Source organism: Alligator sinensis, unplaced genomic scaffold (assembly GCF_000455745.1).
Source record: "Alligator sinensis unplaced genomic scaffold, ASM45574v1 scaffold532_1, whole genome shotgun sequence".
Classification (NCBI taxonomy): Eukaryota; Metazoa; Chordata; order Crocodylia; family Alligatoridae; genus Alligator; species Alligator sinensis.
The window spans coordinates 529,746-550,898 of record NW_005842451.1 but is presented as its reverse complement, the minus strand read 5'-3'; the positions used below and the strand labels follow the sequence as shown (position 1 = coordinate 550,898).

At 43.3% G+C, this 21,153-nt stretch overlaps 1 protein-coding gene across 3 annotated transcripts in view; it reads right to left on the bottom strand.

Moving 5' to 3' along the window:
- The window catches only part of GRM5 (glutamate metabotropic receptor 5), a 419,830-nt gene that overhangs the window by 59,132 nt on the left and 339,545 nt on the right, over positions 1-21,153 (bottom strand). For all 3 annotated transcript variants that reach the window (XM_006030558.1, XM_006030559.1, XM_006030560.1), the window contains exon 4: positions 3,003-3,249. In XM_006030558.1, coding sequence (XP_006030620.1) covers positions 3,003-3,249 — 247 coding nt within the window. The remainder of the gene's footprint in view (positions 1-3,002; positions 3,250-21,153) is intronic.

Below are 21,153 nucleotides of genomic sequence, written 5' to 3'. Positions count from 1 at the left end.
TCTTTCCCTGTCCCCCTTCACCGCTAACAGCTCTGGAACGTCTGTTTGGTCTGGGGTAATGCTGTAACTCAGAACGCTTTGCAGAAATTGTTGTGAGTTGCAGCTGAGAGCTGCACTTCTGTCTGCACCCTCTATTTCACAAGTGAAAGCTGTATTAAGGCTTGCTTTTTAGCATGCCCACAACACAAAATAGGATACTATTTTGGGATAGGCCCTTGTAACGTCAATTACCTGAAAACTTGAAAGCATCTTAGAAAGAGAGAGATGTCTTCTTTCTAAGGACTACATATGCTAGTGAAAAGGTAAAAGTGACAAAATATAACAGCCAGCTACTGCATGTTCCACGCGAAAGAAGTGGTTACCAGAAAAAATACATTCAGCTTCTACAACAACATGATCGTTAAATGCTAGGGATGCAGCTATTTGAAAAAAAAAAGAGGAAAGAATGAGTTCTTGCAATGTAACCTTGCACCTTTCTCCTATTATTGCTAACAACAGTCACATCTCTGCTAAAACAAGACACTAGGAACTAGCTCTTCAACAAGACAAACTGGAAGCTGCAAAATAAAGGTAGACGTTGCTGACAAACGTTCTTCATCTTTGGAAAGAAATAATTGTCCAACCTTAATATTTTGAGCAAGTGAACCCCATTCTGCATGGGAGCAGGAAGATTAGACAATTTTAGTCCGTATGTTTTAAGAAACCATAATTTGAGACCTTTTTCTGCATGTGATCCATTTGTTTGTGCACTGCAAACTCTACTATATACAGCAGACACTGAGACAGTGCTTCCTGAAAGCCACACTGCCTCACTAAGCTAGGTACTCAGTCAATCTGGATGCCTTGCTATGATGAGTGATAATTTTGTTCAGGACACTATACCCTATTGTTGCCTGTCAAACATTTCCCATGAATTTCAATTCCTTCACCCTCTTTCTTTTAAAAAATATCAGAAAATGCCATGCCTTATATTAAATTAAAATAGCATACATCTTTTACAGGAATTAGGTAAAACTCAAAGTTTAAGAAAATGAAGGCTATGTTTGCAACTATGTAGATTGCAACTTGTGGGTCACAATGCTTGCTTTAATTATGGGAACCTATACACGTGAAGGAACACTTCTTTTGTGTGTGCTAATTAGCACACTTTGGAGCAGACTCGATTAATCAAGTCTGCTGCAAGTCTGCTGGAGCATGCTAGTTAGCACGCTTCAGCAGCCTCTGTGTCATGTGTATTCAGTGTCCCCGCATTTCATAATGGTGAAGGAGGTTCTTTAACTGAAGGTCTTCGAATGAACTTTAGTTAAAGCGCCACTGCCACCATTTTGAAGCACAGGACACTGAATACATGTGACATTTTGATCACAACCATCTGAAAGCCACTCTAATTAAAGCACCCTGCCCCTCCACCCTGGAGCACGTGTATAGATACCCAATGTGATAAGCATTGTCATTTCCACAGGGCATCTGCTTCTTATGATGTACAGTGAATAAGGCAGGAATATAACTATGAAAAGGGATGTGGTTTTCTAAATCCATGTACCATTACAACCCAATATACATACCTCGGTAAGAATCCGGACTGTCTTTTTTAGTCACAAAAATCCCAAACATTCTTTTCACCAAATCTTCTAGTTTGTCAAAATCTAAAATGTTTCACAAAGATGCATCAATTTTGATGATGCTTTGAGGGAATCCTGCAAGTACCATACTTCGTGGTGTACAAGTTGATTTCTGAAGTCCAATTTTTGCCTCTTAAAGTTCAACCTTGACTTATACACTGTCCCCTGTGAGTGGTGCTTCCTGGACCCCTGGGACCTACCTGGGAGCTTGGGCAGCAGATGGGCCACTGGCAGCCAGCCTGGCCAGTCCCAGGGGATGCTGCTACTGCAGAGGGAAGAACTGGGCCCCCCTGCAGCTCAGGGGCTGCCCAGCCCAGCAGCAGCTCACCCCACAGCCATAGGTCAGGCAGGGAGGCTCTGTCAAAAGCAGGATCAGGCTCCTTGTCGGTTCTGCCGTTAGTAGGTGCCTGCAGCTGGCAGGACACCTGGTGCTGCCCAGAAAGGGGATGGCTTGCCACAGGGGCAGTGCAGGGTGTTGGGCAGGGGCAAGGTGGGAGGCTTCCTGGGTGGTGCCAGGTGTCCTGCTGGCTGCAGGCACCTGCCAAATGCAGAAGTGGTGAAGGGCTTGATCCTGCTTTTGGTGGGGCCTCACCACCTGCCCCACAGCTGGGAGTGAGCTTCTGCTGGACCAGGCGTTCCCTGAGCTGTGGGGTCCTGATCCTTCCCTCTGTGGTATCAGTACCCCCCAGGGCCAGCCAGGCAGACTGCCAGTGGGCTGTGTGCTGCCCAAGCTCTCAGGGCCCCAATCCGGCTTCCCGGGAGCCTGCCAGCATGTTGCCTCTCCCACAAGCCCACCCAGGCTTCCAGTGCCTTGCACCCCAAGGTGGGGTCGACATGTACAACAGACATACAAAAATCCTAATTTTTTTCTACAGGAACATGGAGTCGATTTATACAATGTGCCAACCTAGACACTGTAAAATATGGTAGGTTTTCATCAGAAAACTACCTGGTTTCCTCCCAGCATTAAGAAGAAGACCATGGGGACTGCCTTGATGTTGCAGACTATAAGGACTCCTGGGCCTGACTCAAAGCAAACTGCCTTTGAACTTGGGTTTACCTCCTTTTCTGGAGAATCTCAAAATGTTATATTTCTATTCTGAACAGGAACGAAACAAATTTTGAAGTGTTGCTTCCACTAAGCAGAATTACTAGTGAGCTCCTTTGAGTTGACACCAGTAGAAAACCAGTTTTGTAACCTATGTGCAGGAGACAGATAATGTCTCTTTCTTCCGTTATCTATGGGACTCTCATCACAATAGTAATGAAATGCTTTATAGGAGCATTTAGAAGGAGGTGTCTGCCTTGGTAAAGTTGGAGCAAATTTAGGGAATGAGACTGGGATCCATTCAGTAAACAATGAGGAGTTATTAACAGTACCTTCCTGGTGAGTCTCCATTCTCATCAAACAAGATCATGTCCCCAGAAACTCCGGTGAAATTAGTCTTCATGAGAAAGTCTAGAAGTTTTTGACCATCTATTGGCTTCATAGCATCACAGAGGCCCACATAGCCTGGACATAATGCTGTCTGCATGTTGTGGAGACCATAGGCCATGGAATATATTGCATTGATTACAAATCCCATTTTAGAATCCTGAACGTGTTGCATTTTAAGAGTCATCTCACCTGTTAAGAAATAGCACAATGATTAGGTATTAGCAAAAAGAGAAACATGATGAATTCTGTAAACGTTTTGGCTGTGTATCCATTGCTAACATTAACAAAACACTTCTTAACATTAAACAGCAAATAGTAATGATTCTGTAAGGACATACAGCATAAAATAAAAGTAATGGAAACATACATCTTCTGTCAAACTTCTTATTATCGTGTTTCTGTTCCTGTTCTCTAGGCCTCATGCCTTCTGATTTTCAGTTATTTCTCTTTTCCCTGTATTTTTCTGAAACATAATACTTTCAAGTCTTTGAGCAGTTTAGTGGAGGAGGTAGTTCCTCCAATCTCAAAAGATAGTTGACTGATCTCTTAGGCTAAAAACATAGGTTGGATTTCTCCTGGGACAAAGCATTTTAACCTGCCATCCTACAATTGGCAACTCTACTGTCCCATGTTAAGTGACTGTGAGGTATACAAATTAACACTGCTCTGGGACAATAGCAGCTACTTTGGCTTAATTGCCATCTAAGCTCTGTGTGTCAATGACTGTCCTCCATCTGTTTTGGTATGTGTCAAAGCTCAAGACAGTGAGCCCCAGATTAAGCTGACATCTGTTTTTACCCTTTGCCTTTGCCTGAGTCAAAAAGGCATTTATGTAGTATTTGGGGTATTTGTGTAGAAAGGACACTGTATACTATTTTGTGTATTTCCTACTTTATGGCACTACCGTGGAATAATATCACTATATATACATGCTAAAAACAAATCTTAATGCACTAATAATAGTACATTATGGGCCCTTACACAAGTCACATTTTTTTTTTTGTGATTGGGTCCCTGAAAGTACTCTACAGCTGTGACATAACACATGTGCATGGCCACAGAGTGCTTTTAAAATGGTCAGTCACACAAAAAATTGTGCACAAAAAATTAACCCTCATCAAATCAGCTATTAGCTGAAGGCACTACAGAACAAAGTGCCTTAGAGAACTTGTGTTCCCTTGAGGATTACTTTTTAGTGGTTTGCAGGACTGGGCTGATGTTCACACTGGTGATGATGCTCCAGCACCTGGAGGGCTGTCAGTGAGGGAGGGAGGGGAGGTGAAGGGGGAGAGAGCAGCAGGCAGCTCAGGCAGCTGAAGGCTCAGGTTTGCTTGGCTGGAGCTGGAGGTGGGGGGCATGGTGGAAAGGAACTCCCTTGCCTCACGGCCCTTCTCCAGCTGCTAATTTTTTAGTGGAATTTACAAATTATTAATGATGCCTCCACAATTCCTGTTAAAACTAGTGAGTGGACTGAGTACTCTGAATCTTTCAGCAGAAGTTCAATAAGCGAGTCAAAACTGAATCTCCTTATCCTTGGTTATGGAAATTAGAGGGATGAAAGGAATTTGAAAGGAGTAGCTTAAAGAACACTGATAGTCTTGTCAATGACCATAAATCATATTTACAGCAGTTCCTAGCCAAAAATAGGTGCAGGGAACACTGTTAATAAAGGAAATGTGGGCATTAGCAATACCTTGGACTCTTCTACCCACTGCCTGTGATAGAGAATTTAGTTTCATGAGGACTTTAGTCTAACTAAAGTCATTAGTCATAATATAAGGCGTCTGGATGACATGTAATGACCATAATATATAAGATGCCAAACTAGGTGCTATAACAGTGTCTTGAGGTCTTAAACTCAACAGAATTCTAAAATGTGATGTAAGTAATGGCCTAGGTTCCCCTTTTTGCCATTGACACACAGGAATCCTAAAGCTACCTTAGGAGCCTATAGAACTTCATCTGTAGATCTTGTGGTATGAAGCTGAAGTAGAGGAACTTACTTTTCTTTGGAGCCAACACAGAGAGAACATGAGTGTAGGAACTGGACATTGCTAATACAATCTGTTTGGAACTTGTAGGAAGGAGTTGTAGTTTGCTGTGCCCCAAGTCATTTAAGAGCATTACGCCATCAAATTTCCTACAGCAGTTGGAATTAATGCGCCATTCTCCACCAAGGTGTGCAAACACTGATACAATTAAAGTGGTGCAAAAGCATTTAGCTCACTTGAAAGTGTTGTGCACACATGCCCCTCGTTTTGTCTACACACGGCCAGAGTTGCCCCTTTAACTGGGGCAGGGGCAACAGTTGGCATGAACAACAACAATGTAAAAAATGGAAGATGATGCAAGGGCTGGTTTTCTGTTAAATATTTAAGGGCTGGTTTTCAAGTTAAATCATCTTTCCCCCTCAAACAAGAGGCAAGCTATTATTTCATAAAGTTCAGCTAGAGAAAACCTTCAATTTTACAAGGATCCTGCTCAACCTTGGCTCAGACTCTGCATGATTAAAGTGGAAGCTTTGCTATTGTCTTCTGGGATTGTATATGCAGCCTTACAACCACAGCTAATACATGCTTATGGGGAAAAAACAAACAAGCAAACATAAAAATCTGAAAATGGAGACTGGAGGGAAGGGAGACTTGTTATTCAAGTATTGTGTGCTTAAGTGCTCAAAACTAATCAATATGCAACGACTAAATTTCAGGAGGGGCTATCAAACCCAAACATTGTCTCATGAAAAACTCCAATATCCAAAGATCTGAAAGAGTTGGAATCTGTTTAATAAACTCACCCAATACTTCCCCTTTTAAACAAAGCATTTAAATATATGGGATAACGTCTTATTGATACACTACCTAACTTCCTTTTGAACTGAAAGTAATGAAAGCAATAAGCCAGATGTGGTTTAGGAGGACTGGAAGGGTTATGTGTTAGAGTGTAGCCAAAAGGAAACTAATGTTACACCTCCTGGAAGGCTCCCATTCAATAACCCTGGATCATTTTATTCCATTTGCAGATTCTTTCATGTTCATCATACATGCACTCTTCCGGCACACTCCCAAATAATTTTTTTGTTTTGTTATTACAGTCGTTTCTAGAAGCACAATTAAGTTTAGGTGCTGGACATAGATGAACCTTGCTGTAAACAGTTAACATACTAAAGCCCTAATCTAAACAGGAGAACAAAATCCATATGAATGTGATAAATGTCAAACCTGAATATATTCATCCATACTGAGTGGAACTCACTCATGGACTAAATCACACATCTGCTTAAGGGTTTGTAGGACTAGAATGTTTTAAACAGAAAAAGCCCATAAATAATGAAGGAAGGGGAGAGAAAAAAATTTGCTTTCACTCTTTCTTTTCAAAAAGGCATTAAGAACTAACACAAGTATCTAGGTTGTATTCACTGGGTGCATCTACACATGATATTAAGGTGAAACAATAAATTCTGGCACACCTTGCACTGGAGTTTATTGCTCCCAGATGCCACATCTGCATGCGTGTCCAGGACCACAGTACATTGAGTCACATCAAAGCAGCTCCGGCTGGCAGGGTACCCTGCGGGGTGGTCAGCCTGCAATCCTGGAGTTCCACACTGGTTCAGTGTGCAGCAGAGGGGCTGGCTAGGGAATGAAGGTACTCCAGTGCGGAGCCAGCAGGTAGGCAGCCCCCACACTGAAGTACCCTTGTGCCCCAACCAGCCCTGTCAGTATCTACATGTGCTTTGTAGCATAGTACTTTACTCCACCACAAGTATTTGTACATATGTAGAAAGCTCAAGCTGTACTTACCTCAGCATTGGCATCCAGGCAGCTGGTCTGCGGGTGAGGCAGCCAGCACAAGAGGCTGGAAAGAGCTCTGCTAATTGGTCTGGCTTCTGGAGGCTCCGGGTGTGAACAGATCCCAGGAGCTGAACCATAGGGGAATGCTCTCCTTGCTCCCAACAGGAAGCTGGTGTGTCCCTGTCAGAGAGTTTCACTTGGGGGAGCAGCAGCAGCACATCCTGGTGCTGGAGCACCCAGCTAGAGCCTGAGCAAGCACCTACCCATCACCTGGGAGCCAAAGACTCTCTCTGGGACAGAACTCACCAGTACCCAGGGAAGTTACCCAGGGAAGATAGCCCAGGTATGACCAGGGGAGTGGCAACTGACGGGTCAAGAAACCCAGGTCTGACCCTGTGCTTACCAACTGGCGATGACACCTGCAGGGACACACAAGTTAGCTGGGACTGGGAGAGGACAACCTGGTGGGCACTGCCAGAACTTACAGAGGGGAAGATCCCACTCAGGCACCTGGCAATCCCTTTTCCCCAACCTGGACAGCCACAAACCCAGAGACTCCTAGCGGGGAGGTATCCTAACCACGAGTGTCATATAACCATGAAGAAATGTTCTGAAGAACACTATGGTATGTAGCCAGGTACTAGCTGGCCCAAGGCACAGGCTCAGCCTGAGGGCATCTGTAACATGGGACCACATGGGAACTGGGCAAGCCCTGACTCCCGAAGCCCTGGGTATAGTATTTGAACGATTTTTTTTGAAGTATTGTTCATTTACTATTTTGTTAATTAGCAAAAACACAGCCATCCTCCTGCAGGTAGCCTCAAGACTAGGCATCACCACGGGAGCAAAAAGCACCCTCATCATACCAAGACACCACCAAGGCTGATCCTTACCACTCGAGTGGAAAGGGATAAGGTGTAGGGGAGGAGGAACCCCACAGAAGAAGCACCAGCAGAGTCACCCAGGGTCTGAGGGAGACTACAAAACCTGCAGGTAAAATCTCATGCAACAACAAGTCATGGCAGGAAAGGAGACTCCAGTGCAGCCAATTAAAACAGGCAAGGCATGCCATTGGCAATGTGGCAGTTGTAAGCTGGCCACAACATAAAAGTACTATCCTGAGGTGGAGTAAATTAGTTTACTCAAGCCTACTAGGTCGCACATGAGGATGGTGACTTTTTACTGTGGAGTTAATTAGTTTGCTCCAAGGTAAACATCTTGTGTAGACATGCCCATTAATGCTTACATGTTTTAGAAAGAGGGAGAAACCTCAAGCTTCAGGACTGAAGAGAGTGTCTAAGTCCACAGACTCTGAAGAGATCCACACAGAGGAGCAGGTTATCTCAAATTTTGTACTTTTTCAAATGTTGCACTTTTTTTTTTGAAGCATCTGGTGCTATCTTATGTCAGAGGCAGAATCCAATCCACACTCCTATCCCTGTACTTTATTTACATCTTGATTTTAATGTGGTAGAAAACAACTTAAACCTTCATTTGCCATCATTGCTTTTTAGTTTCCCAATCACTTACATTTCTTATTTTACTAATTCTCCTTTGTGTCTCCTGTTTCATTTTTCATGTCTCTTTTATTGCCTCTAAATTACTTCTTGCATATTCTGTTCAGTAACACTGGTCTTCACATCTAGTATATATATACAGCTAGATAGCACGAATAACCCTTCTGTATCCATTCATATGTTTTCCAAGATCTTACAGTCCCTTATTGTGTCCCATTACTTTATCTGCTTTGCTGTTACTCAGTATTTTTATGCTATCTGAAAAACAGCTCTTCTGAATCACCTTCATTTTTTTCCATTCTTTTTGGACTAAGGATAACATATTTTGGCTTATCTTCATTCTAGTAACTCAGTTACAATATTCCAAGACATCTGAAACAATGGCATCCTTGATTAGACCCTAGACACCCTCGACACTGACAAAATCTCCCTCTGCTACCTTTTTCATATTAAGTCACATTTTCACTGGGTGCATCTACACATGCAAATAAGGTGGAATCAGTTTATTCTAAAATAAATTACTTTAGAGTAAAGTGACCCAGGCAGGCATCTACACATGCAGGGTCTTGGGAACAGATTTCCTGTTCAAGGCAGCAATCTGGTCCTGCCCTGCACTGGCCCTGCACCGCCCCCCTGCAGCAGGCATAGGGGCTCGCAGGGAGCATAGGGCCAGGAGACAGCTGTCTCCTGGTTGGGGCATGGAACATTGGTCCCTGACCCCGGGGGGCTGCCTGCTGCCAGGCAGGGACAATGTCCCCCTACCCTAGCAGCAGGGAGCTCCTGGCCTCAGCTCTCAGACCAGGGGCAAGGGACTTGGACAAAGCTTCAGGAGAGGGGCAGATCCCAGCCCTCTGCCTCAATCCACTGGTAGGGCAGCTAGCAGCAAGCCCCTGGCTGGGTGGGGATTCCTCACCCAGACAAGGGTTGTTAGCCCCATACTCTGATCACCCAATCGGTGCATGGGGCTGGGACTTGCCTCTGACTGGGACAGTTCCCAGCCCCTGCTCCCTGATTGCAGGGTGATTGTGATTGTGGAGCTGGGCAGGTAACAGGAACCACCAGCAGGGAGCTCCCAGCCCCTCCTCCATGATCAAGGAGCAGGAGCTGAGAAATCCTCATCTCCCAGCGCCAGCTCTGCAGCTGTAGAGCCAGCACTGGGAAATCCTTGGACATCACCATGGAGCTGGTGATGGGAGATAAGGATCTCCCAGCCTTGGCCCCACAATTGCAGAGGAGGGGCTGGGAGCTCCCTGCTGCTGGGGCAGAGGGACACTGTTCCCACACCCTGGAAGCAGACAGCTCCTGGGGGAAGGGAAAATTTCCTAGCCCCTGCTGCCCAGCTGACCAGGAGCACCTTTGTTCCTAGTCAGGGGTCTACATGTATGCTACTGCACAGTTAATAATCTCAAGTAAATTTGCTACTTGCATTTGCAGGTAGCAAATCTACTTATGATTAGAGCCAAGTACTGAGTAGTAAGTATCTGCACCTGTACACGTGAATGCTTACTGTGCAGTAAAGTGTCTCATGTAGATGCAACCTTTCTTACCCAAAGTAAAGACCAGAGGGGCTTCATCTACAGTAACTACATAGTGGCCAAAGGACTGTATGTATCTAACTTGGTAAACACAGTTCAGTTCTGTGCTCCAACAGAAGTTTCCTGCCTTGTCTTGTGCTTATAGTGTCTGGGTCTCAGTGCTCCATCTAAAAAATGTGAGATAATAATACAGTGAGAATAAATATGTTAAAATGATTATGAAGTGCTGGGATATTATGATAATAGATTCCATATAAATATCCATCATATCTGGCCCATTGACTACTCTATGAGCTTCTTAACTTCACTTTGTTTGGCTTTTTAAACATTGAAATTGGATTTATACTTTTGATTTAAACTGTTGTAAAAGGCACAGTATAATTCTTTCATCAGTATCCTGCAGGGTTTGCTTATGAGCAACATGTCGTTCCCCTTTCAACAGTGCCAGTTCAGGTAAAGAAGAGTAAATTGGATACTATTCTGCACCATACATCATTAAGAAAGCTGGAAGCTACTTTGCACTCATCTTATCCTTAGCACTGAGGAAGAGACAGGGAGCAGAAAGAATCTAAGCTCAGTTGATATGTAAGTGGAACAATTGTGAGGAGAGCATTCTTGAAGGAAAACAAATGCCGTATTGTATAATGTCTTTTCAAACATTCACTATTGTGTTTTACTTAGAAGCCAAGAGTTCCAGAGCAACCACAGAGAGGAAGAATGGGAACTCTCTTAAGCCACAGTGGGTGCATCCACATGAGACATTTACTGTGGAGTTGCCTAATTAGCTCTGTAGTAAACTGTCACCATCTACACATGCAGTGCTATTAGGATGGAGTATACTAATTAATTCTTCCACAAGATAGTACTTGTAAATACAAGTATTATCCTGCAGTGGAGTTCTTTACTCCACAGAAATGTTCATGTAGATGCTGTCAGGGCTGGCTGGGGCATGAGGGTGCTTCAGCGAGGGGGCTGCCTGCCAGCTAGACCTGCACGGGAGCACTGTCGTGCCTCAGCCAGCCCCTCCACAGCATGCTGAGCCAGATCAGAGCAGCCCCGAGGCTGGTAGGCCAACCCCCAAGGCATCATGCCAGCCAGGGCTGCTCTAACCTGGCTCAGTGTGCTGGGGTCCTGAGCACACATTCAAATGGTGTACCTGGGAGTTTATTGCTCTGTGCTAACAGCATGTGTAGATATGCTCAGTGTGGCCTACATAAAACATAGAAGCAGTGGGGAAATAACAGGTGGATGTGGAGTGGGCATATGTTGGGTTCACACATGAAGCAGACCTGAATGACATCATCAGAAAGGAGGTAGTTTGGTTCACTGAAAAAATAAGTAAAATTTCCCTCTTTGAAAGAAGCAAGGCCCTGGCTGTGACTTGGTATGAACAGATGTTTCATTTGACCCAGGACTGATTGTTCCAGGGTTTGACCCAGATGAAAACAGAGCAGTGTAGTGTACACGTATTGCCCTTCCAAGCTGCATTACTTCTTCACTAGTAGGTGGCCAGTGAGAGCTCACAGCCTGACTGGCTTGTTCCTGAAGTGAACTGCTATAACTGTACAGGCATACCTGAGACAGAAGGCTTTCTTTTGGGACAAATACAACATCTGTTTACAGCCTCAAAGTCACAGTTTGAATGCAGTCCTGTGATTGGCACCATGTGTCTATGGGCTGCCCTTGACTTGGGCTGGATGACACGTTACAATTTAATCACATACAAAATGTAGCATGGTTGCGTAAATTTATCTGGGGAGAGGTGTTACCTCTGTAAATCATTCTGGGCTGACCAAAATGAGAATGAGAAGACCCAGAAGAAAGTTTCATTTAATCTAATCCTGATTTTCAGAGTTGCCAAGCTCCTGCAGTTCCCATAAATGTCAGGAGTGGTGAGAGCTCAGCATTACTGAAATCCAGGCTCTCCATGCCGGTGACTGTGAACTTTGTAGCACTGAAGCATGATGCTCATTTGTTTTATTCTGCTAAGGAATTGTTTTTGTTTCCTAATTAAAAGTAATATGCATAATAACTGCAAAGATAGAGCATATGTAGAATCCATATTAATTGAAATTAAGTGGAAAATTGAACAAGCATATTACATTACAATACACACAACTTTAACCAATTATTCATCTTCAAAATTAATGGCTCACAAACTGTGCAGTTAATTATAGTGGCCATGAGGATGAATCAGATTTGCACCGGCAACAATATTTGTTATGAAGTGATAATCCAACTGCTTTATTGCATACAATTGCTTGAAAAATTAATAACTTAATTCTTAGTTATGGAAGGTCTCTCCACTGGGCTTTGTGTTGCTGTTTTACAGAATTATTACCCATACATATTTTAAACAGTTGATTTCACTCAGTTCACCTGTTAGTTTGTAGTGAGGTTGATCTATGCCTCATAGAAGCTACAAGCAATTGTCAAAGGAAATCTAAGGGAAATAGCTGTTCTGACAATTTTAATATACTCTCTAATGCTGAGGAAAACATTTCCCCTTGATGCGATTGGCTCGGCCTGCCGTGATTTGGTTCATGGAATCAATCTGTCAGGTTGTAGTGCACCATAGCTCTGTAGTTCAATAGAAAAATCTTTAAAATGAAGCAAAGGAAGCACGTTTTTTTAAATATTGAAATACATTTCTAGAAAATGGCAGCACTTAAAAACTAGCTATCCTTTAACTTGTAAAGTTATTTGAGCTCTGCTTCAGCCAGGTCATTAAGCATATACTTAACTTTAGGCACAGGATTACTCACAGTAACCTTGGTAAAAATTGTGGCTATGCCTAACTTTTTCATTGAATTGGGGCCCTTAGGCCCTGATTCTGGAAAGCACTTCAAACATGCTGATACCAGTTTTAATTTAGGGCAGCACTTAGGCACACAACTAACTTTAATAAGTGCTTAAGTGTTATTTAATGGAACTTCACTGCATACTTATACTTAAGTAAGTGTTCAAGTGGGGTGCTGCCAAGGCTGAGAGTCCCATTAGGTATGGGATTTCCCACCCTGGCAACTGGGGAGCACTGCCATGGCTGCAAGCTTGGCATGGGGATCCCAGATACCCTCTGCACCAGCAATAAGGCACGATAAGATCTGATGCTGCAATCTACACTCATGCCTCCTGCCATACCCATGTGGCATGGCAGGAAGTGCAATTGTGTGGATCATTCATCAGATCCTATTATGCCTTTACCTGAACATCTAGAGGGGTCCTTCATCTTGCACATACAACAGGACAAGAATTTACACAGGAGGAAACTAATGTGCTCTCAGTGAGCTCCAGTTTGGGGAATCTCCCACCACCTCACTCATGGAGTGAATGACTGGTTGACAATCATTTAAAAACAATGAATCAAAAGAGCACAAAGAGCCAGCATGATGGGATAAAATACTAGGGATAATCTATATTTACTTTCCAAGTTTCTGAGGCCAGCAAGGACAAGCACCACTGTGAAGGTAATGTCAAGGTGGCATGACACATTTTGTATCCCTCTGCTTGATGCTCAGTGTGATTCTGCAAGACTGTAGAGCCTTGTCCACCCCTCCACGGCTAGGGACAGGGGAATTATTTTTAGTGAATGAAGTTTTGGTGGACACAAAAATGATACATGTGTTTAGTGAATAGTTCCAGCCAAGTTAAGAAAAAAAGAGAGAGAGAGAAGAAGAAATCTCAGAAACATTACAGCAGTTTGGACATTTTTAAAGCAATATGCTTAATTTCAAGGATTAGATTGATGAGATTAAGGCACTATTCACAAAACCACCAAGGAGGAGGAAGAGATGTTGGTGTTGCTCCCTTCATACACCCACTTGGGAGACAGATTCTAGTCCCTTTTCCTATTAATATATTTTTCCCAAGCAGAACTTATTCAACAGGGTGGCTTGAGAGAGACCAGCCTCTATTTGTCCTATAACCCAGTCAAGGAGGACTAAACCGTTCCAATTTTTCCATCACGTTACGGTCAGAAGCCTAATCCTTTTTTTTTTTTCCTTGGAGCTGGATCCTGCCCACAGCCAAAGGATGAGCTGCTGGCAGGCCCTGGTCTTTCCCTCTATGGTGGCGGTGCCCGCCAGGGCCAGCTGAGCAGGCTGCTAGCAGGCCAGGTGCTGCCCCAGCTCAGAGGCAGCACCCGGCCGGATCCAACTCTTCCCCAACCCTGAGCTGTGGCAGCACCCGGCCCACTAGGAGCCTGCCAGGGGGCCCCAGTGGGCGCCACCACCATGGAGAGAAGGACTCCCCCCACCGTAACTCAGGGGCTGCTCAGCCTACTGGCAGCTCATGCTCTGGCCATGTGGCAGGGCTGGGGGTGGGGTGGTAGGCAGGCTCCACCAAACCCCCCCCACACCCCAAAACCCAGAAAGGATCAGGCCCCTCGCCACTTTTGCCTTCTGCAGGTTCCTGCAGCTGGCATGACACCTGAGGCCACCTCGAAATGGGCTGGCTTGCCCCTGGGGCAGTTTAGGGAGGTTGTAGGAGGGCAACTAGGTTTTCTGATGTCTGGAGAAGGTGGTGGGGATGATGCACGGAGCACACTGGAAGACTGGGCAGGCTCAGGGAAGCATTGGATCATTTGCCTCCAAGCTGGGGCAGCACATGTCCAAGTAGTAGCTTGCCCGGGATTTCAGTACCTCACGCACTATCCCCATTGCCTTCTCCAGCCACCAGCAAACCTAGCCACCCTCCTGCCACCTTCCTGCACTGCCCCAGGGGCAAGCTAGCCCATTCCTGGGCAGCCCCATGTGTCCTGCTGGCCACAGAAGCAGCAAGGGGCCTAATCCTTATTTTTTTTGGTGGAGCCTGCCCGTCTCTTCCGCAGCCCTGGGGCGAGTTGACAGCTGCATCATTGCAATTTGCAACATTGCAAACCAAACTACATCATGATGTATTTTAGTTTGCAATGATGCAAACTCATTTAACCCCCCCCCAAACTCTTGCATGTGTCGCATGTAACGCCTTTAATCCACACAAAGTGACATTTTCATCACATGTACATTGTAATGGCATCACATGTACAAGCACCCTTGCTTATTATACCAGGAATCTTATTTTCTTATTTATACCAGGAAATAAAATTACATGCTGTGTTGGATCTAATATGATTTTTGATTTACCAAATGATTTTTTCCTAGCTTTTTTCCTGGTTTGGCTATGACATTGAAACATCAATTATCTGCACAGCCCCATCTGCAGCTCAGGCAACGATTTTTCTTTGAAAGAGCAGAGTCATGTGGAGAGAAGGAAGTGGGGGGGGGGGAAATAAAAGGGCTCAAAGGGGTATATGTTTTATGTACAAACAGAAAGATGTTGTGAATTAGTGACAGGATATTGCTACACATCATGTTCATTTTATACACACAAACATGCACACACAAAGAAACAAATGACTGAACATGTATATATAAAATAATAATGGTATTGTGGAGGACCCAACCAAAGTAGGGCCTCAAATTAGGTACTTTACAAACCCCAAGGTCCCATCTGTTTTAATTAAGGTGTATTTGGCAAACACAAGACTTTTGGACTTTTGAAATGCAGGATGAATCAGATCACATCAGAACCAGTTTAAAGGGAGAGGCAGATTTGCTACTTTCAAAATAACTACACAAGGCCAACCTCAGTATTAGACCATGGATACAATAATAGGATGAGCAATAAAAAGGTCTGGTGTTCAAAGCACTGGAATAAATCTGAGAGAGACCGAGTTCTTCCATAGATTTCCTAAGTAACCTTGGGCAAACTACTTGTACTGTTAAGTGATCCCTAGCTGTAAATTGAGATGATAATCTTTAATTTCTCTCTTGTTCTGACTTCTTTATTTAGATGATATTCTTTAGAGTAGGAATTGTCTCATACTATGCATCTATATTGTGTCTAAGAGTAGCATAACTGAGCGGGGTGAAGACCAGGACAACAGACCTGAGTGCCATTGCCTTTGGCACCATGCTAGCCAGAGCCACCTCATGCATCATGCCCCAGGCACAGAGCAGCCCTGCTGTACAATGGGCACCGTGCAGGTTGGGGTTGCTATTGTCATTATTTTCATTTGAAAATTCATATAAATGAATTCATATAAACAAGAACACAGCACGTGTACATCAGGCTCTTTAGGAACCCATCACAAAGTTCTCTCTTAGCAAACTGATGTATTGCATCAAACAGTTCCTACTGCCATTGTAAGTAAGGCCTCTTTAATACCCACATCTTTCTTTCATTTTTCTATCATCCCTTTTGTACCTGTCTATAACATGTAACTGTAAACCTTCAGGTACATGCTACGTCTCTAACCACATGCCCAATTTTGTTTTTATCTGTAATTATTTCTCTGAAACATAAACAAGCAGCAGAGGCAAAAGAAACATGCTCTTTAACAATGGAAATAATTGCAATTGTTAATACTTCATTTCATGAATCTGTTTAAAAACAATTAGTGCAGCTTTTGGGCCCTGATCCAAGGAAGCACTTAAGCTCATTAGTGGTCCCAGTGGTACATAAATGATTTGCTAAACGTTTATCATCTTCTCATATATGATGAGATTTCTCTCACACACAAAATACTTTCCCTCTGTGTTACGTGAAACAATTGAAGGGTGTAGTATACTGCCCCTTCAAGTGGGAGCCCTGTGCTTGGCTGTAGCTCCATCTTGTGGGGAGAGATAAGGAAGTGATGTGGGACATTTGGAAAGTGTTCAGTAAAATGACTGCCAAGAGGAATAAGCATTCACTGGGTTGTTCCTGTACCTTGAAAGTACTTGAGTCCCTGCCCCACTCAAGAAAAGAACTGGTGAAGAGATGAAAAATACATTTCATGAATAATGCTGAAATGTCAAAGTTGTTTCCACTTTTCAGGGTTTGAAGAGAAATGGGTTTTGTTTTTTATTTTTATTTTTTTGTGAAAAATGTATCAAAAATCTTTTTTTTTTCAAATTTAATTTCCCATTTTCCTCACTTTTTGCTACAAAGATCAATAGAATGGATAATATTTATTTATTTACTTGTTTTCCTTTTTCTTTAACTTTTTAAAACTCCTTTGACTTCGGAGAATTTAAGATGGTAAAATTGAATTTTCTTTTTTTTTTTCCTACTTTCTCCAAAGTTCAATAAATGTTGAAAAGTAACAGTAAGAGGAAATGAAGTAAGTAATAAGAGCCTTTCAAACCTTAAACAATTTACTTCCTATTAAATTTGGCTGCAAAAAAGGCAAAGCCAGGAATAAGAAAGGAGAAAAACAAAAATTGACAAACAGCCATTTGAATCCGAAGAAAATAAAACTTAGAACTTGAAACTAAACAATTTGCATTTTTCATTTCAGTTTTTTTAATTAAATTATTGCAAACTCTAAAACTTCATTTCTTTTTCTAAATCCTCAGTTCTGCTAGGAAATACTTTTTTTTTAAAGTTTTAACAGAGCTACTCAGTATTGTGAGTCCTCTTCCATATCTTGCTCCATAATTTAAGGTAAATGCAAGCAAGCTGCATTGAAAGAGCCAGTTAACAATAGCATACTTCACACTTCAGTAGCATACTGCATGCAGGGGTCTGGAAGTACAGGAGCTAAATAAATCTCATCTGAGCTGTATTTTCAAATTGATCAAAGAGATTTAGGCATCCAGATACTATTGAAATTCAAAGGAATTTAAGCATCTTTCTTCCATGGGCTGCTTGGAAAATCCCTGCCCTGAATCTCTTTGTGAGGTGCCTGTTATAACAAATGAAGATATTCAGGGGAAAAGTGTTCACATAACTAGCTCAGGGTCATAGGATGCACCTGGAAAGGGGATGAAAATGGAATTCAGAGTTCTTGGTTCCTATTAATTTCCGGTTCCTCAATAATAATTCACAAATCAGCGACCATTTTATTTTTATATATAGGTGTCACCACAGGGCTCACCGATACATCCCATGTAGTTTGTCCTAAGTAATAGTTAACTGAGAGAAATTAAAGCTGAAATTACATGAAGGAGAGCACCCACATTAGCAGAGGACCTCTATTTCTAGGATGTAAGACGTAGATGAATTTATCAGAGTGGTCATCCCAGTTTTAGCAAGATATCACTCTGCTAGGATTAAGTTTTTAGCAATATAACCCTGGGGTAGGAGGAAGGATGTCAATTTGAACCGTTTTAGAATGAAATAGTGGGTTCATAGCTCAAGACTAATTAGCTCCTAATGGTTCAAGATACAGAAATTATATCAACATTCTTGTGGAGTCTTTTCAAAATTCTTTCATTACAGCTGCTATTACTAAAGGCCAGGGGCAGGATAGCATGCAATTATCAGTCACTCCTAAAAGCAAGGGAGGCTTTTCTGACTGAAAACAAATCATACAAATCAAATATAATAATTTATTTAATTTTTTTAGTCCAGTTCTTTTCTTAAAGACTGCGATTTTTAGTAGAGTTATCCGAAAACAAAATTTGTCTTTCAAAAAATTCCAAGATTTTGATTTCGATTCCTTTCTGAACAAACAGAACTAAAATTCAAGTTTCTGAAAAAGTGTAATGTGGTTACCTGAGAAAAAAAGAACACTTTGACATCAAACCAGTATAACTTAACAAAAAGTTGAAAGAAAATTAAAATTATAATGTTGAAACAAAGCATTTAAAAAACAACTTATTTTACATTTTTCTACCAAAATCTTCGTTTAATCACTGGGATAATTAATTCAGTTTTCATATTCAACACAACTGTCTGTTTCAACAGAAAACCATAACGCTGAAGATTTATTTCAGACTAGCTCCTATTTTCAATCTGCTATTCCTGTCGTCAGTACCGCAGTGGTTTTCTAGTCAATATAACTATTACCACAGTGTTAGTGCTAATAAGGATCTGGGGGTCAGATTAGACAACTAAAGACCTAGGTAGGATGTAACTGGACAGGGGCTATACTCTAATGAAGTCAATAGGAGTTAGGCACTTAGGCCAGGCACAAACATTACAGTTTTTCTGGTTTTCTGGTCAGAAACCAGTCCATACCTGTAACAGAACAGAATTTTGGGGCACACAGACCACTTAATAATGCTGGATTCTGGTCTAAGATAGATAAAAATAGTGGATCAATGTAGATTCAGACTTCCTTGATTTAGGTTAGATCAGTGAAGTGAACATCAGTAACAGGTCCGCTCAAGAATCGAGGTAGGTTGCTGTCCACCAACACCCCCAGAGCCAGTGCCAGTGTTTAGTTTGGGGATGAAGCCACTTCTTGCCCAGCTGCAGGGCTCCAGTCCCTTAGGTGGGGGGCAGTCCTACCATTGCAGCTGCACAGGAGGCAGCTTCCTCTCCAAACTTGGCACTTGCTCCAGAGAGGAAATCCTACAAGCCCTTCCCACAGCCACCCCAGCCCTTCCCACAGTCACCCCAGCTCAGACTGAACTAGGATGGGGAGGGACATGCTGGACCATGCACTGGAGTGCCTCTGGGGAGGGCTTGTGGGATTCTGCCCCGCTCTCCGCCTCGAGAACCAACACCAAGTTTGGGGCTGAAGCTGCTTCCTGTGCAGCTACAAGGGCATGGCTGCCCCATCCCAGGGATCACAGCCCTGCAGCTGCATGGTCTCAGGGCTCAGACAGAAATCCCATGAACCCTTCCCAGAGCTGCTCCAGTGCACAGTCCTGGGGCTGAGATGGAAACAGGACAGGGGAGGGACACTCTGTGCCCTTCTGACCCAGACTAGGAATACAGTGTATACCACTGGCACTGCCTTCTCCCCAGCAGTTCACAAGCCCCGTTCCCCCTCTGTCCCTGCCATGCCTGGGGTGAACCTCTATGCCCCTCAACCCGGACGAGCCTAGGGACCCCATGCTGCCCCAAACAGGAGCAAGTACACCCCCCTCTGCTGGCTGCCTCCAGCTGACTGCTGCCTGATAGATGACAGGGCAGAGCGGGGAGGCATGTGCCTGACAGCCAATCAGGGATGGCACAGCCAGTTGGCTGTACTCGGCTGCCCTTGAGAAACTCAGGGATGCGGAAACTTCCATCGCTTTCTGGTCCAGCCAGTGCAGGCTTCTGCGTGCCATCTCCCACCAAAGGGTGAACATGAGTTTCATTCACTCCGGATCCAATCTACTCCATTTAAAGATATGCATGTACATTAGACTGATTCTGCCTTGGGCATTTTGAAAGTCTGCACATAGCCTGAAGGTTCTTTTGAAAAGTTGTAGCCTATCTACATTTTTAGGCACCTAAATGCCTGAAATCTAATTAAAGTAATTGAACCCCGCCCCCCCCCCCCAATTATGTTGGGTGAAAATGAGGTTGAGAATAATAAAGTGAAAATCAGGCTGCAAATAATTTAGGTAAATATCCATCTCCTAAGACTATTTTTTTAAAGAGCACGATTATCCTTTCAGTTTCTACAAAACTTAATTTCTTTGTATTTCAATACAAAATCTACACTTATGAACATTAAATGCATGCATTATATGGGGTGTATTTGTAAACACTGCATGGCATACTTGTATACTTGCATAATTGAAAATATGCTGTCGAAAGAAAAAAAAAACTAAAGAACTTGTGCCACTTAATCATAAGAAATACGGTCCCTTATGCACTTATAATGTATGTTAACTCTTAATAATAAAGTGACTCCATCATCTTCCTTGGCTATGGTATTAAGACTTTCCAAGCAGCCATTAAGGCTTAGGTTCAGATATTCAGTATATACTGGGAGATGGAACAATGTTATAAAAGATCAAATCGTAAACATACATTATCAAAAGATGCCAGCATACATGGCAGGCAGGGGCAAGAGGGTGGAAGAAAGGTAGATTTATCTTTTAAGTCAGCATTCAGAGGAGTTTGCAGAATTTGGAAATAGCAGCCACAGGAGGAAGGAAAAGGTTGTGAAGAAAATGCTGAAATGAGGAACATCACAAAAAATCTTTCATCAGACAGTATGTAGTAGGGCTGTGTGAAGCTTCAGGTGGTGATTCAATTCGGAGGAGCCTGGCCAAATCTGAATCAAATCAGGGGACCAATTTAAGGGCCCAAAATGATACAAAGCTCTCCAAATCTTCGGAAAAGATTCAGAAAGCTTTGAAGATTCGGGCAGTTCCCGAGCTGCAGGGAGCTACAGCCCACTCTAAGCTGGTAAGTACTAGGGGTGGGGAAGGGGATCCTGGGGGAGGGGACCATGGGGGGACCCCCGCCAGCCCCCCTGACCCCTGCCCACTCCCCTAGCCCCCTGACCCCCCCAACCCTCTCCCATGGCTGGCCCGCCCCCCCCCCCCTCGGACTTTTAAA